This window comes from Mus caroli, unplaced genomic scaffold, assembly GCF_978045245.1.
Source record: "Mus caroli unplaced genomic scaffold, Mus_caroli_1 scaffold_11, whole genome shotgun sequence".
Taxonomy (NCBI): domain Eukaryota; kingdom Metazoa; phylum Chordata; class Mammalia; order Rodentia; family Muridae; genus Mus; species Mus caroli.
The window spans coordinates 36,075,039-36,093,391 of record NW_028227266.1 but is presented as its reverse complement, the minus strand read 5'-3'; the positions used below and the strand labels follow the sequence as shown (position 1 = coordinate 36,093,391).

The following is an 18,353-nucleotide window of genomic DNA, read 5'->3' as shown; positions in this document are numbered from 1 at the left end:
TAATCAAATAGTAAATTTCTGCTTCTGTTTTGGTAGAAGGATGAAAGTGTTTTGTTTAAAATTTGGAGCAATTTCTCTATTTTTCCTCTCTGCATAGCCTACTCAGAGACTCAAAAAAACTATTAAAGATAGTCAAAGGTAGAGGATTTGTTTTTCAGGGTTGAATGCTGAAAACATATTATCTAAAAAATGATATAAAATGAGGTAACTATTGGATTTCCGAACCTGGAACAAACACTTGAAATGAATATTTAACATACCAAAGCAGACCTGGTCTCCAGGGTCTCCCAACATCTCTCAGTTGCTACCTGGCATACCCTACCCTTACCCATGAACCTTCAGGACCAGGGACTGGGCTTCCCCTTCCCAAGAGGCTCTTGGCTATAAAATCCAGACATTTTGGTCTCTCCCTCTCTTTTCTCTGCTTCTCTTTCTCTCTCCTCTCTCTCTTTCCTTTTCCTTCCGTGTGCATGCCTTCTCTCATTCTTTTACCCCTGTCCTTTGTCTCCCTCTCCATGGTGGCTTCTCTAGCCTACTTCCTTGGGGCCAGTGAACATGACTACTCAAGAGCCTTCCCAATAAATGTGTGTTTATATATATTTTAAACTGGCTTGAATTGGCTCCTTTCTTTGAGAAAGAGCTTATACACCTCAATAACAAGATCGCACACTAAGAGCATCCTCTCTGGTAGATTTAACTTGTTGGGAAATTATTGAGCATGATTACATTGGCTTTGATCTGTATGTCTATATGGTATACCTGAAGATGGCACATGTCTTCTAACAAATACTTTCCTCCTAAATTGAATATTATTGTGTCTATAGAATTGTAATAAATGTATAAGTACCTTTGGACTGTTTTAAGTTATAATAAATCAAATGTGCCTGAAGCTCCCAAATACATACACAAATGTTTATTAAAGCACAATATGAGCATAGGTTTTGTTTTGTGAGTAATGGATATTTTTTATATGACTAGCTGACTGTAAAAGAGAATGAGTCTGTGTAGGAATAATATCCTGTATTTCCCCCCTCTCCACTGTAACAGATCTCCATTGACTGCAGTATATGGACAGCAAAGTCAGAAGGGCAGAGCTCTTTCTCTGATCTGGTGGATTCAAACCCTAGGACTTGAATTTGGCTGCAGAATAGATGCAACTGTTTGCTTAGAACGTAGTATATGAAGGAAGACATAGAAGATGCTGGTGATCTCAGGAATAATTACATAAAATAAAAGTAGGCATGAAATTCTACAGGCTTTTACAGTTTTTAAGCATGAATGAATTTTATTTACATGTTCATTTGTGTTATGTTTAAATTGTCAGGAAAGTTGACTCATTTCTTATAAAATATTAAGTAAATTTAACAACCAAGGATTTTAGGGAGAAACGTGCTATTTTTTTTTTTTGTTTTGGCAATTTTTCTGGTCATGAATCTATTTGAATGGAACAGAACAGTGCACTGATTTTCTTAATCATAGACATTTTCCAAGAAATGCATCAGCAATTTCTTCCCAAGGAGCTTGCTGTGTATTACATCCTTTATCTTACCACAGCTCTTGGTTCAACCTGGAGACACAGAAACGCAAAGCAAAGGAAGCTACTGTTGGAGTACCATTGCTCATTGTTTGACCGCTTCATTATATATATATATATATATATATATATATATATATATATATATATATATACATATATATATATAAGAGTCGCATAGTCATATCCACTGGGAAAGGTCATGAAGTCAGCAGAGCTGCTTAACACAGTCCCGGCAAAATGGAGCACATTGACTAAATCACTGTTATTCTATTTCCAACTTTTTGGATTTTGTCTCTGTATGCTGCATTTTGGGGAACTTTCGGCACTATGATTCAATGTATAGTGTTTTTTTTTTTTTTCAGAGAAAATTATATCTGAGTCTTTGTAGGAAAATCCTACATTTAACTTTATCTGGCCATCCTTTGGAAGTCTTCCATTTGCCCTGAAGTACATTAAGCACAGATAGCTAGATGAAGCCATTAGTCCTGGAATTGTCTTAGGGTATCTGCTCCTGAGAAAACTCAAACAGTATAATTGGTGCAAGGCAAATAGAGACAACTGCCTAAATCTGACTGACCAGGAGAGTAAGTCACAGATTCAAGGTCTACTTTCATTATAGGCGTAGAGTTCTCTGAATATGTAGTTTAAAGATAAAGGGTATTAGAGGGTACGCCCCTGAAGGACTAGAATTCAGTTTGACTATATATGTTTTTAGGTTCGGCTAAAATAAATATTTCCTATTTTATAGCACAGATGATGAAACATATAGTAAAATAAGTTAGGTATCAGTATTTGCTCTTCATAAAAAGACCAGTTCAGATATTTTCTCTGTCTGAAGTTCTTTTAATAGCAAACACATTCACCATAAAATCAGGTTGCCAAGTAATTAATTTGTTTTGGAGGAGACATTATTTAGATTTTTTTTTAAGATTAGAGATGTACATGGCTTATAATAAGAACAAACTCTGTTCTGTTTGTAAATTCTAATTGGGACTGACATTATAACAAGGATGTGCCATAAAAAAATCAAACATAATCTGTACCACTTGGATAATAATTAATCTGTTTTTGTTTTGTACAACTTATATAAGTGAAGAATAACTTGGTGGCTAGTAAGTCAGAGTCACAGAACTGGCCTGATTGATTAGTCAGAGCTGCAAAATTACCCTGACCATCCCCTGACTCACACACTCATCAGGGGAAGTCCTCTCCTTTCCCAAGGAAGACCTTCCCCATGGTAAAAACAGAAGGAGTAAAAACATGATATGGTATATGTCTTAGTCAGGGTTTCTATTCCTGCACAAACATCATGACCAAGAAGCAAGTTGGGGAGGAAAGGGTTTATTTGGCTTACACTTCCATACTGCTGTTCATCACCAAGGAAGTCAGGACTGGAACTCAAGCAGGACAGGAGGCAGTAGCTGATGCGGAGGCCATGGAGGGATGTTCCTTACTGGCTTGCTCAGCCTGCTCTCTTATAGAACCAAGACTACCAGCCCTGAGATGGTCCCACCCACAAGGGGCCTTTCCCCCTTGATCACTAATTGAGAAAATGCCTTACAGTCGTATCTCATGGAGGCATTTCCTCAACTGAAGCTCCTTTTTCTGTGATAACTCCAGCTGTGTCAAGTTGACACAAAAAGCCAGTACAGTATAGTATATAGTAAACCTAGACCAGTACCTCAGTTACTCATTGGCAATATCAACAATCATGTACTTATGCATTTGAACATGCTAAACTGGTACACAGCTCCCAGTATAGAGGGCTCCTTACCCCAGAATTGTGGTGAAGACATAGAACATGGGACTATGACAGTGGCTAGGGTATCTCAAGACAGTAGTGTTTTTAGTTCCATGGTAGTTTTATGTAACCACATTATCAGTGTTTTCTGCTTGTTGTTTGTAAAAAACCTCTTCATGAGATTTACAGCCTTATATCATAAAGAACTTATTCATTATTTCCACAGAGGAATTTCTGTATAATATGGCATTCTTAATTATTGTCTAATATTCCTGTCTGATGTTCATCTAGTCCTATTATTCTCTCTTCTCTATAAGTCCCTTTCTCAAATTTTGGTATTTTTTTTAATTGAAAATTTATACAATATAACATGATTGCAGTTCCCTCTTCCATCTCATCCCAGATCTTTCCCATCTATCACGCAGTATGACTTTTCTTTGTACAGTTAGAAATAGACAAACAAAAGCAGGGTTGAAAATAACTAAAAAGAAGACATACAGAAAACACACACACCAAAACAAAAAAAAAAACCAAAAACATTAAAATCATACAATTTTAAACTACAGTATATAAATAAAAGACCAATAATGTTTAAAAGATGCTTTAAAAGAATAACACAAGGCTGGGCAGTGGTGGCATATGCCTTTAATCCCAGCACTTAGGAGATAGAGACAGGCAGATTTCTGAGTTCGAGGCCTGCCTGGTCTACAGAGTGAGTTCCAGGACAGCCAGGGCTACACAGAGAAGCCCTGTCTTGAAAACAAAACAAACAAAAAAAAAACAACCAAACAAACAAAACAAAAGAATAATATAAGACAAAAAAAAAAATCTACAAAATTCCCTCTGAGTTCATGCTGTCTTGCTCATCTACTGTGCAAAACATACCTACCCATAAGTGAAGTATATATTTCCATGAAAAAAAAATGACCTTTCTTTTGCCACCAGTTGTCAACTGAAGATGGTTTCTTGGTTCAGTATGGGAGATTTTATCATGTACTTTTCTTTCCGAAGCTTGGATCCTGTCTAGCTTTAACTGTGCAGCCTGGTGCATGCTGCTACCAATGTCTCCATTAATTCATACATGCTTCAGTTCTATTGTGACTGGGAGACCTTTGCTTGCTGTTCTCCATTCCCTCTGGCTCTTAGTTCTTTCTGCAGCTGTCTTGTCATGCCTAGAAAAAAAAAATATGTGCCCCATTCTTCCCTGGTGTCTGTGTGTTAGAACTGTTTTTACACCTCTTTTATGATGATACCTGAGTTTTGAGGGAGGGTTTGTGATACAGATGTTCTATACGAGCATTGTACAGACACAGATTCTCTATATATTAAACTGTTATGAGTTTCTGTGTTAATCATATCCTGCTACACAAGGAAACTTCTCTGATGGGGCCTGAGAACTGCAGTAATCTATGGGTAGAGAGTTCAGAATTTATATGGCACTGTGATATTTTGTCTATTCAGCAAAAGCATATGAGGGGGTTTACTGCTAGTTGCTATGAGGGTTGCAAATGTTTTTTTTTTAATTTATTTTTATTTTTATTTTTTTGCCAGACTTGTAGGACCAGGAATGTGTTTTCATTAAAATGACAAAGAAAAACAATTTCCAATTAAAATAAATTACAATTTCTGATTACAAGATTTTCTTTCTCAAAGTTTTTCTCAAGGCAACTTTAACATCTTTGTTTCTCAAGCTATAAATTAATGGATTCATCATAGGAATTAAGATGGTATAAATTATTGAAGGTATCTTTTCATTGTTCATTGTTCCAGTTGAGTTGGGTTTGAGATACATAAATGCACCAGACCCAAAGAACAGAGAGACAGCAATTATGTGGGAACTACAGGTGCTGAAGGCCTTTGACATGCCCTTAGTGGACTTCATTTGAAATATGCTGGAAAGGATGAAGCCATATGAGATAAAGATGATCACAGTGGGCACAATGATATCCTTCCCTGCTACAATTAACACCTCTATTTCATTGACATAGGTGCTGGTGCAGGAGAGCTGCAGCAAAGGGAGGAGATCACAGAAATAGTGGTTGATGATGTTGCCATCACAGAACGACAGTCTCAGGACACATCCAGTGTGGATCATCGCACCAGAAAACCCCATCAAATATGAACCAAGCATGAGATAGGAACACATCTTCGGAGACATGACAATGTTATACAAGAGTGGATTGCAGATAGCCACATAACGATCATAGGCCATTGATGTGAGAATATAACACTCCAAAATGACACAGAAACCAAATAAAAAGAACTGAGTCATACAACCTACATAGGAGATAAAATTTTTCTTTAGAATAAAGTTCATCAGCATTTTTGGTATAATTACAGAAGAGTAACAAAAGTCCACAAAAGACAAGTTAAAAAGAAAAAAATACATAGGGGTATGAAGGTGAGAATTCAGCACAATGAGAATAATTAAAGCCAAATTCCCCAATGCAGTTATCATGTACATTAATAGAAAGACCAGGAACAGGGGTACTTGAAGATCAGGCTGGTCTGTTAATCCCAAGAGAATGAATTCAGTTACCACAGAGCCATTTACCAAAGCCATCCTTCAATAAGATATCTTGTGAAATATAAATAAATGGTGGATTAAAGGATCATGAAGATCTCTAATCCTGAGAGTGGGGCTGTCAAATACTAGATGGCTACAATCAAAGTCAAGGGAAAAGCAAGAAGTATGATGCACACAGCAGCATCTCCCTTATCTTATCTTCCTATTTCTTTTTGTTTTATCATCTCTGTGACACAAGTAGAAACTCTACACACTAAATTTTACAATCCATCCAGACTGAACTCTGGATGTGTTAGAACCATGAACACTGTTTCTAATTTAAACAAAATAACCAGATTCTAGGAATGGTGAGCATTCTGCTATGTTCACATTAAGTTCTATGGTGTAAGAACTGTACATGCAGAGTGAACTTACTAACTTAAGCACCACAACAGAAGTATTTACTGACTCTGGAAAACACTTTGCTTTGTCTTGGCCATGCATCTGGAAATTTCTTTGGAATCCTAGGACTTTACAAAATGTGAAGAAAATGGCACGGCTCTGGTTCTTGGACTGTATAAACGTGAAGTCTCTGAAACAAAGCACATTTGGAGGTATATTACATGAAATGAACTCCATATGCAATCACATTTATATTAATAAAAAGATAGAGTATAGTGATGTCTGATGAAACCCAGGAAGGAAAATTTATATCATTCTTATCAAAATGAAATAACATTCAAATATCTAACATGACTAATTTCCAGACTATTCGTTGTGTTACTGGAAATTAACTATGTCACATTGCATATCCACATTTTCTAACATAATACAATAAAATAAGGTTATAATTGCATACACACACAAACATCAAACCACACACACACACACACACACACACACACACACACACACACACACACACACACACACACAACCTTTTAAGCCATTTCAGGTAAGTTTTTATAAAGGTCAAGATGCTCATGTAACTGCTTTCAAAGCTTGCTTTGTCATTTACTACTCTCTTCCTTGATAAACAGTTTTTAGCACTGTAGTATTGGTGCATTTTCTTTTAGAGAATACAGCACAACAAATACTCTAATCCTACAAACATTCTCATATTTTAAAAAGCAAACCTTAATCCACTAAAACACTAGTTGAAAATGAGGATCCTGTCTATTATCACACTAGCCACTGAGAAACCTGACACTTCAAATGAGTTTCATGATATACTACACATGATTATATGCAAAGTAGAAGCTTACACAGTATCATTCCAGGAACAGAAAGTAGTTATGAAAAGAGAATTAGGTGGTAGCATTTTCATACTATGCAATGATAGGTAATTCATATCTTGGGGATTTAAGTTATGCACACAGTTCTCTATGGAGATTGTACATATTCTGTGCTTGAGCCAATTCTGAACTCTTATCTTCCAATTACATCTATCTCCTTGGAGACAGCAAGTGTTTTGATTCTTTCCTTCATTGCTAAATAAATCTCCACTGATAATTGTACATATAAGCCCTTAATTATTTAATGAAAAATGTATCAATAAATATAGTATCACAATTCAGGTGACATCTTTCCTAACATATCTCTCAAATCATTTTTTTTAAGTTTGAGCTTCTGGGAGTGGATCTAAGCACTTCATATATGCTAAGCAAGTATTCTACTACCAAACTAATTTTCTCAGCCCTCAAAATCTGTGTTACATTTTATATAATTTCTAAGATTTTGCACTTTCTATAATTTCCTGCTTGACTATCCTTCTTACTCTCCTTAGACATAGCACATTAGTGATGGGATCAGCAATTTCTAAACCTATTGTAGAACAGAATCAGGATGACAGACTTAGATGGTCTGTATTTGATACCTCTCTCATATACTTCCTTACTATGAGAATATGGAAAGTTTACTGGCTATCTCCATGTCTCAGGTTTTACTTTGTAAAACAGGAATTGCAAATGTATATCCATTTTCCACTGGAACATCCTATTGATTCAGAAACATAAGGGTAAAGTGATCAAATAATGTCCCTGAGTATGGGAAATAATAGTGAAATACATTATCTCTGAATATATGTGATGTTCTTTTGGGCTTATGAAATCTCTATGCATATTAGTTAATAATTTGACAATGTATTAAATTGAAGGACTTTAAAAATGTAATATAAAAAGAGTTACCAACATCCCACAGATTACTGACTTGAGGAAGAAGTTTTGAAATGTGTTCATATTGGCTTTATATTGTAACTACTTATATCTATTAAACATCAGAGAAAATTTTGCACTGGATTTAGTTATTCAAGTGATACTCATTTTGAAATATGCTCATAACATCTAATAAATTGTAGAAGGAATCTATCTGGAAAATATCACCTAATCTGTTACATTTATTCATTATTCACAAGTCTGTTATGGATGTAAGAACCTAATACTATAATATTAATACTGCATATAGTTTGCACAAGGACATTCACACTCCATCAATGTTCAGTTTATTGAGTAAAACTTGTTAAAAGTTCTGTCAAGCCAGTAACAGTTCACATAATTCTAACATTCAGGAGTTAAGGGCTGAGGATTGTGAGTTCCAGGTCAGTTTTTTATGCTCATCCACTATTCTTTCAAATATATCATTTAACTAGCGTTCAACTTAATTAACAATAAAATTTCCAAATATTGGCAGAAGAACACAACTATGTTACTGATCTGATCCAGCAGGTTGTTCTTCAGTGACAAGATCCTGAGGGGGAAGACCATCTAACAAGTGTGTAGAGAAAATGGAAAATCATCAACATTGGAGCACCATAATTTTCCTTCTTGCTCTCTCTCTCAAATTCATGGTCTTCTGTTTCACTGGTTGTTGCTATATAAATAAATGTGTATGTATATACATATATATTTCTCGATATGTTGTCATTCTTTTCACTGCTTTTTTTGACGCCCCTTTTTTCAGAACCCCTCTCCATGCTGAGGCTGGTCCTTGGCACCACAAGAAATCCAACAGATTCAACTAACCTGAGCCCTATGAGCTCTCAGAGACTGAACCACTAACTAGAGTGATTATAGGCTGGACCTAGGCCCCTGCATATATGTAGTAGATGGGCATCTTGGTTTTCATGTGGGTCCCACAACAACTGGAGCAGGGATTGTCCCTGAATCTGTATCTGTTGCCTGCCTATGGATCCCTTTTACCTAACTGGACTGATTTACATGACCTTAGTGGAAGAACATGTGCCTTATCCTGCAGTTACTTAAGGTGCCAAAGAGAGATGATACTCAGAGAGGGCTTCCCTCAGAGGAAAACAAAAAGGTGAAATGGCAGGAGAAGCTGTGTGGAGGGGAAGGGGTGGTAAATGTGGAGGAGAGAAACAGGGATCTTGGGCTGTAAAGGGAATAAATAAATAATGCAAAATAGAAAGAAAGGAGACCATTTATGCAATGTACTCTGATTGCACTTTCCCCTCCCCGTGCCAGTTCCTTCCAAGTGCCTCTCTAATCTTTATCCTTGCCATTTTTGTTTTCTTTAAAAAGAAACAGGTATGTAAGGAAAAATAATAAAATAAAATGAGACGATACTACGGTAAGATAAAAAACAAATCAAAACAAGTAAAAACAACCACACAAGTAAAATAGTCAAACACAAGGTATAAGAAAGGCATACATGCAAAGAGACACACATGTTCATACTCTAGGAAACCCATAAAAGTCTCAATCTAGAAGCCATAATATAGGCACAAAGGACCTATAAAATTAGAGGTGTGTTTGTGTGTGTGTGTGTGTGTGTGTGTGAGAGAGAGAGAGAGACAGAGAGAGAGAGAGAGAGAGAGAGAGAGAGAGAGAGAGAGAGAGAGAGAGAGAGAGAGAGAGAGAGAGAGAGAGAGGAGACATTTTTTGAGACTTAACATTAAGAAATATCCTCCAAGGATGCCACTGGGCTCATTTGCATTGGTCATCTATTAATGGGCATGTGTATTGGCTTTAAGCAACAGTTTATTTCCCAATGAAACTTCTTTGGAGAAAGCTATTTTTTCATTTGCAAGTAACTATTAATTGGAAAGACCTTCTGGGTTAGGTACTGGGGTATGTGTTTACCCTTCTGACTCTAGGACCTCATCTGGTACAGACCTTGTGCTTGCTGCAGCATCTCTGGAAGTTTATATGTATACCACTCCCTTTTTTTCTAGAAAGTCTTGATTCCTTGATATAATCCACCATTTCTGACTCTGATACTTTTTCTGCCTCCTGTTCTGAAGGGTACTGTGAGCCCTGAGGAAAGAGATTTGGTGGATACGTCCCCTTTACAGGTAAGAGTTTCAAGGTCTTTCACTCTCCACACTATGTCTGCCTGTGGTTTCTGTATTTGATCAAATCTGCTGCAGGAGAGGGGTTCAGTAATGGTGGCTGAAAAGGGCACTAAACAATGAGTATAACACAATGGCATTAGAAGTCATTATATTGCTACTTTTTTTTTTTTCACAAAAAGGCAAAAGACCAGTGTTTGGTTTTACCCTTAGGTTCCTGACCTATCTAGTCTCAGGCTCAGGGTCACCCATGCAGCATTGCTTATGGGTTCCATCTCATAGAGAGGACCTTAAGTCAAATCAGATATTGGTTGGCTCCTCCCACAAGCTATGTCACATGCAGGACACTCTTATTGATCAAAATGTAGTTGATTTGTGTTTCACTTTCTCTTTTGGTAGCCTGAAGGGTTGGCTAACCAGTGTTCAGAACCATGAACACTAGTCTTTACAGGTTGTAGCTCCCCTTTCTTGGGTATTTCAGCTAAAGTCATCACCAGTGGATCCTGGTGGCCTCTCACTTTCCTGGAACCTGGGACTTTCTAGTGTCAACCCCTAGTTCCCCATCCCCCACTGCTACATGTTTCTAGTCAATTTCCTGACCTTCTCTACTTCTCTCCTGTCCCTTCCAATAACTGTTCCTGCCCCTGCTTTTCCCCTCTCCCTCCTCCCTCCCTCCCTCCCCCCCCCCTCCCAGATACCTTCTTTCCTCTAGCCTCCGTGATTATTTTGTTCCTCCTTCTTTGTAGGATTGAAGCACCTACACTTTGGCCTTTGTACTTAAGCTCCATATGATTTGTGGGTTGAATCATGGGTATTCTGAGCTTTGGGGGCTAATATCCAATTATCAGTGAGTACATATCATGTGTGTTCTTTTCTATCTGGCTTACCTTGCTCAGGATGATATTTTCTAGTTACATCCATTTGCCTAAGAATTTTATGAAATCATTGTTTTTAATAGGTGAGTAGTATTCCATTGTGTAAATGTACCACATTTTCTTTATCCATTCGTCTATTGAGGGACATCTGGGTTGTTTCCAGCTTCTAGCTATCATAAATAAGGCTGCTATAAACATAGTGGAGCATATGTCCTTGTTATATGTTGGAGCATCCTTTGGGTATATGCCGAGGAGTGGTATAGCTGGGTCTTCAGATAGAAATATTTCCAGTTTTTTAAGAAACTGCCAGGTTGATTTCCAAAGTCATTTTACCAGCTTGCCAGCATCTGCTATTGACTAGTTTTTGTTGTTGTTGTTGCTGTTTGTTTGTTTTGTTTTTGTTTTTATCTTAGTCATTCTGATTGGTGTGAGGTAGAATCTCAGAATTATTTTGATTGCATTTCCCTGATGATTAAAGATGTTGAACATTTTTAAGTGCTTCTCAGCCATTCGAGATTCCTCCGTTAACTATTCTTTGTTTATTTCTCTACCCCATTTTGGTTCTCTGGAGTCTAACTTCTTGAGTTTTTTAAAATATATTTTAGCTATTAGCCCTATATCAATATAGTGTTGGTAAAAATCTTTCCCAATCTGTAGGTTGCCATTTGGCCTATTAACAGTGTTTCCTGCCTTACAGAAGCTTTTCAATTTTCTGAGGTCCCATTTGTCTATTGTTGTCTGCCTCAGCAGAAGATGATGTGCCTAATCCTGTGGAGACTTGTTACCCCAGCATTTGGGGATAATGGGGCAAAAGGTAGGGAGGATGGTTGGAAGAATTTTGCAAGGGGAGACAGGGATGGAAGGTAACATCTGGGATGGAAATAAATAAAATAATAATTTAAAAACATGAACATAAATAATATGAAAAGAAAAAGTAATGAGCAATTAAGCAGAAATAACTTGGATAAGAAGATTCTCTGGTTCCTTCTAATCACTTGGGCAGATATCCAAGATCATGGATAAAATTAGTCATCTCTTGATGACATCTCTTCCAGATAATCTGGATCCCCAGAGTTCTAGTAGTTTCCTCCTCTGTAAGTGCTAGACTCTGTAAGTGGTGGACTACATAGGCTACAATATCTGATAGAGGTTGAAGAATGTTGGTAGTTGAAATTTATATTTGTGGTTAAAATTATCTTTTGTAGCAATTGAAATCATTTATGATAATATTGATCAAGTTTATCTTATTCATTGTAGTAAAGAAGATAGCCTGACTACTCAATAGCCTTTCCAATAGAGATTTCTTGAGTAAATGATTTACTCATGGATACCATTGAAACATTCAAATTATAAGTGTATATTATCATTGAAATAAATAATTAGGCTACAGAACATCATAATCTATTTTGAGTGTGTGTATATATGTGTATGCCTGTGTTTCTATGCTTAAGTAAGATTGAGAAATATAAAAAAGAAAATCAGAATAGTGACCATGGTTGCTTTGACTGTTTGATACTGAGAAAAAAAAATCATGTCTAAACATGTGATATAGTTCCTATATTGTTAATTTGTTTTCATGATATAGATTGAAAATGTCTGAGAAATATTTTCCAGAAATAAGCAATATGTTTTGTCAGCATTTTGATTGGGGTGGAGTGGGAGGGTAGTCATTGCTGGAACTAATATCACTTAATTCTTTCCCCTTGAGGATGCATTTTCTTCATAAGGATTTGTCTCTAATAACCATGTGTTGGTTTCAAGTTTGTCCACATTCAGCTTTGCTTTCTCTGGACTGTAAAACAAAGCACATGGATCAAAGTCCAAACAAGATAATAGTTTCCTAACATGTTTATGGAGGGTTGTGAAAGTATGACTGGAGAGTGCTGAGTCATACTTCTGAAATTGCTTCACTTTACAGAGAAGAGGCTTTTTTTTAGTGATTTTTTTTATTCATACATTGCAAAAACAAAGCATTATTCACAATAAGAACTACATACTATATTTACTTCAGCATTATGTTGCTTTCTTGATCCCTAAACAATATAATGTATCTTACAAGTGTAATGTAAGACTTACACCTCACATAACAAACACATTCCGTACATACAGCTACCAACAAAAACAAGTTCTAGAAAGCAAATACCTACCTCTAAGGCTAACCAAACTGTCTTTAGCAAACAATGTAATTTTTTCTAAAAATTCTTTATTTGATAAGTTTTTTTTTTTTAATTTATTTATTATATGTAAGTACACTGTAGCTGTCTTCAGACACCCCAGAAGAGGGCGCCAGATCTCATTACGGATGGTTGTTAGCCACCATGTGGTTGCTGGGATTTGAACTCTGGACCTTTGGAAGAGCAGTCGGGTGCTCTTACCCACTGAGCCATCTCACCAGCCCCATTGATAAGTATTTTTTTGTTTTCTTTTTAGTAATATTCCCTTTGTCAAACATCTGCAAATAAACAGTAAACACATTTCTAAAATGAAACCACTGAAATTACCTGATGGAAAACTTTCAAAACAGAAGTCTATTCTTCCCTTGAATGTCAAGTTGTAGCTACACACTACATTAGTAAAATCTGAAATAAAATTATTCTGTTAATCTCTACACAGTTTCTTTTAAAAAAGTATTAGAGCCGGGCGTGGTGGCGCACGCCTTTAATCCCAGCACTCGGGAGGCAGAGGCAGGCGGATTTCTGAGTTCGAGGCCAGCCTGGTCTACAAAGTGAGTGCCAGGACAGCCAGGGCTACACAAAGAAACCCTGTCTCGAAAAACCAAAAAAAAAAAAAAAAAAAGTATTAGTGGAGATAAATTACCAACTTTAACAGAAGAATTTTTAAAGACTCTTCAGTGTTTGTGTAGTCAGGAGTTTGGTGTCCTTTGGACATGGCTGGGGGCCAGTGTCTTAGGAAACATTGTTCCTGCATCCCATTTCAATCAACAATGACCTCTGAATCTCGGTTTTAACATTCAATTCTATGCTGTTATCTTGTCAATGGATGTAAGGTTTATTTTGGTATGAGAACCTGGACAAAGCACTGGCCTTAATGTGCCTTGCTATACTGGAAAACATTTTTGAAAAGATTATAATACTTCCTTTTCTCCCACACAATCATAGAATCTATAAATGTTCATCTCACTATCAAACTGAACTTGGGTCACCACATCCACCAACTCATCCTGGCCATCTGCTTTGATAAAAAGAGAGCTAGAGTCTATCTGAAAAAAAAAAAAATTAAACAGTTTAGTTTCCCTCAAGTCAGCTGATATGAACTGAGAGGTTAATTTGCTAAAATAGATAGGGGTCACTTTGTGCAACCCATTCTTCTAGTCCAAGAACAACAAACTGGGATGAATAGGAACTTTGCAAAGAGAAGGTACAATTAATTTTATTTTCTTGCAAAGATATTACTTTCCAAATGACATACACTTAAGTGATATCAGCATGAAACATTGCCCTGCTACATGTGTCCAAGATGCAGAAATATGTGATCTCTCCAGAACATAGTCCTCAGCCATTTTCACTTACAATAAGCCAACAAATAAATACAGAATATTTATTTGTCTACCCTTCCTATGTGAGATCTACTCTTGGACTTAGAAAAAAAATCTATTATATATCGTTTGCTTTCTTTTCTCTCTTTTTATTATTGGCTATTTTATTTATTTTATTTCTAATGTTATTCCCTTTCCTCATTTCTCCTCTGCAACCCCCTGTACTATCCCCCTACCCCTGCTTATGAAGGTATTTCCCCATCCACCCATCTATTCCCATCTCACTTCCCTGGCATTCCACTACATTGGGGCATGGAGCCTTCATAGGACCAAGGGCTTCTCCTCCCATTGATGCTAGATAAGACCATCCTCTGCTACATATGCAGCTGGTGGCTACTGTTTGCTTTCTTTCATCCTTTAACTACTGCATGAATGCCAACCTACTCTAGTTATTTTCTTAACTTCTTGGTTTTCCCAATAGGCTTCCACTGTTACCACTTAGAGTTCTTCATGGTTTCATTCCCATGTTAATCACAGAGTCACTCATTAAATGCTATCTGTCTGAACTCTTTATAAAAGGAGCAGACACCATATTTTATAATTTTTTGTGATTGCCTGAGCAGCTGCTGGCTAGGCCCTAGAGCAATGGAAATGTGGGCCCGAGTATATTGACAATGGTTGGACATAAACTAAACATTAAATAATAAGACTTCAAGAACTGTCTTTATGATCTTGTGCCAATTGTTAGGAATAGATGCAACTGAAATTTTAGTACCTCTTAAAAATGCTAAGATTACATCATTATGAATGATCAATGAAGTTTGGCAAAGTGCTTGGAGTAATTATTTGGGGAAAGTTAATAGCAAATATCCAAAAACCAAGTGCATAGATTTTTATAAAAAGAACTAATTAAATTCTTCCACTTATCATAAATAGAACACCAATTCCAGAGGCACCAACATTCTCTAAAAATGCAAACAAATGGGAATGGCGGCTTATAAATCAGAGAAAATAAGCAAGATGCTCAAAGGTCCATATCCATCATTTAAAAGGTCAGAATTAATTCCAATCATTGTGGTATTATTAGATGTTGGTAAATTTCTTAAAATAATCCCTGATTATTTATATGCAGAAATAGTTGTTTTGCATATAGATACTGCTGAATTTGTACCTGGTAACTCAAAATTAACCTTATTACTTACACATTTGCAACAGGCCATTAGAAGTAGAAACCATATGCTATGTATTACTCAAAAGTAAAGATATTAGAAGCTCCAAAACTTCATGAGAGACCTCATATTAATGAGAAAGTTTTTTTTTTGTTTTTTTTTTGTTTTTTTTTTTTTTGGTTTTTCGAGACAGGGTTTCTCTGTGTAGCCTTGGCTGTCCTGGAACTCACTTTGTAGACCAGGCTGGCCTCGAACTCAGAAATCCGCCTGCCTCTGCCTCCCGAGTGCTGGGATTAAAGGCGTGCGCCACCACGCCCGGCGAGAAAGTTTTTAAAGAATAAAATTTTCCATCACTTGGCATCTGGCCAAAGAAATAATTTTAAAAATGTCCTCAATAATTTCTATACTACCAAATCCTGTTACCTGCTGGTAATAACCCTAGAGGTACCAAAAGAAGTTATATGTGGCAAATGAATGTTTTCCATTTTACAGAATTTGGAAATCAAATGTGTGTATACTATATCATTGACACATACTGAGTGTTTCAGTAGGCAGCTGCTTTAAGTTCTAAAAAGGCTGATTGTGTTATTACTATGTATGTAACTCATGGCATTTAAAGGAGATATTTGCAAAAGTTAAAATTGATAATGCTCCCACATATATATCCAACAAATGAAGTAATTCTATGTATATTATAATATAAAGCATGTTGCTTGTATACCACACAATCCCATAGGACCAACAGTTATAGATAGAAGGATCTAACTGTACCTTAAAAGACATGCTTATCAAACAAAACGGAAGAGTAAAAACCCCCAGGACAGACTAAATAACACCTTGTTAACTCTAAATTTCCTTAATGTTGGTAAAAAAGGAATAAAAGCAGTTGAGAGACATTGGGTTATTGAAAAAACTGAGGAAGTAGGCCATCTAATATACTATAAGGATTTGTTGACATTAGAATAGAAACTTGTAGTAGTTTTAAGATGGAGACATAGTTATGCTATGTACCTATGGAGGATGAAAAATAAGGTTACCAACAAAGCTTCTAAAGATTAGATCTGACCAGGGAAAACCTCTTATCAGCTATGAAATGAATGTCTTCACAAGGCAAGTATCCCCAGTGATTCACTCTCACAGACTATCTCAGCTACTGAATTCTCCAAATTATGTATGTACATCAACTTCAAAAGTGATAGCTCAAATGATTGAGCATACAGAGACAAGACAGACAACACAGAGACTGAATAACAAATGCTAAAGATAGCTTTTGTCAGGATAACCACTTTGTTCCTTGAGCCCCAGACAGGAATTATTTATCTCATTTGTCGTAGGCCTTTGGGTGGGTCCTTACCAGTTGCCCAGTGTGCAGGGAAACTCATGGGATGCCTTCAGGCTGTGGTATCTTTAGAGGAGCAGACTAGCTAGCAATCTGTCCTGACCAGATAAACTTTTCAACCAAGGTCGCTGTTCTTTATCCCATGGTATAAAGAAGTCTGCCCAGGGAATGAGATACTGGATGTTATTTCTCAAAAATATTCTGCTGGGACATCTTGATCCAGATTTGAGCATTATTTTCCATAACTTTCACTGAGGCTTTCCAGTCATTTCTGCCAGATATTGTAAAAACCCAAGTTGATGATCTTTGATCTCTAGTCTTTTACTTAGCAGCCATACCCAATCAAGTGCTGTGTTGTGCCTAGGAGGCTAGATCAGGAATGCTAGTTGGTTCTTTCAACAAGGGTAGCCTAGTAATTACTGAAGGCTGTTGTAATTTCCAGATTTGATGGCATTTTCCTGTCTACCTGCTATCTGTTAATGTTCTTTTACTTCACCTGTTGCAGGCTTAATAAACTCAGTCATTTGAAATCTAAAGTGCAGCTATATGGCATAGATACTTGCTCTGGAAAAAAACCAGAAGTCTTCCTGGATCACTCTCCACCTTACTTGGGAGGTAAACCATAGTCTAGTTGGGCTGATCAGTGAGCTCTTGGGATCTCCTGTCTCTCTCTACAAGCACTGGGATTAAAGACAGCTCTACCACATCAGTCTTATATAGAACTAGAGAACTTGAACTCGGGTTGTCAGACTAGTACACATGTATTTTGTACACTGGGTCACCTCCTGATCAAAATCTTTTCTCCATTAGGTTAATTTTCTCAAGTATTTTGTCACAGTGTCAGAAAAGAAGAAGAAAGAACACTGATTGACACAAGCATCCTTAATCCTAGCTGTTTTTCTCTATCTCTTAAGTTGAGCCTGGGAAGCAACCTTGCTTCATCTGAGAACTCCCAGTCATCTTACAAGGAGGGAAGAGATTAAGGAGAAACACTTATCTCCTTGTATTAGTTAAACCAGTATTAGTTACAAAATGGAAACAAAGACATGAGATATAGTCAAAAATAAAAAACTAAATCTATTCAAGATATCCATAGTAGTTTTGAAATAGGAAATGCATGGGCAATGCTTCTGTCTTTCTGTTACCTTCATGTTGATTTTCAACTTTCATCCAATTCTTAGGAACATAAAGCTTACTACTATGGTCCTGATAATCATTCTAGAGCAAAAGTGAGTTGCCATTTAGTAGCTTTGACAGCCACAGGGTGAACAGCAGCAGACAGCCCGTGGAGAGGTTGCTGAGAGCAGCTGACAGGGCATGATCAAGATATCAATGGAGGTTGTTTCCCATGTCAGCGATTACAGGAAATAATCAGCAGATTTTT

At 36.7% G+C, this 18,353-nt stretch overlaps 1 protein-coding gene across 1 annotated transcript; it reads right to left on the bottom strand.

The window, feature by feature from the left end:
- Window positions 1–4,908: 4,908 nt before the first annotated feature.
- Window positions 4,909–5,862, bottom strand: LOC110301737 (olfactory receptor 8B8-like). The gene has a single exon (XM_021172361.2). It carries the CDS (start codon window positions 5,839–5,841, stop codon window positions 4,909–4,911), a length of 933 nt encoding a protein of 310 aa, XP_021028020.1. The 5' UTR covers window positions 5,842–5,862.
- Window positions 5,863–18,353: the final 12,491 nt, after the last annotated feature.

Coding starts and splice junctions, on each gene's coding strand:
- LOC110301737 (XM_021172361.2), bottom strand. CDS start 5,841: ATGGCTTTGGTAAATGGCTCTGTGGTAACTGAATTCATTCTCTTGGGA.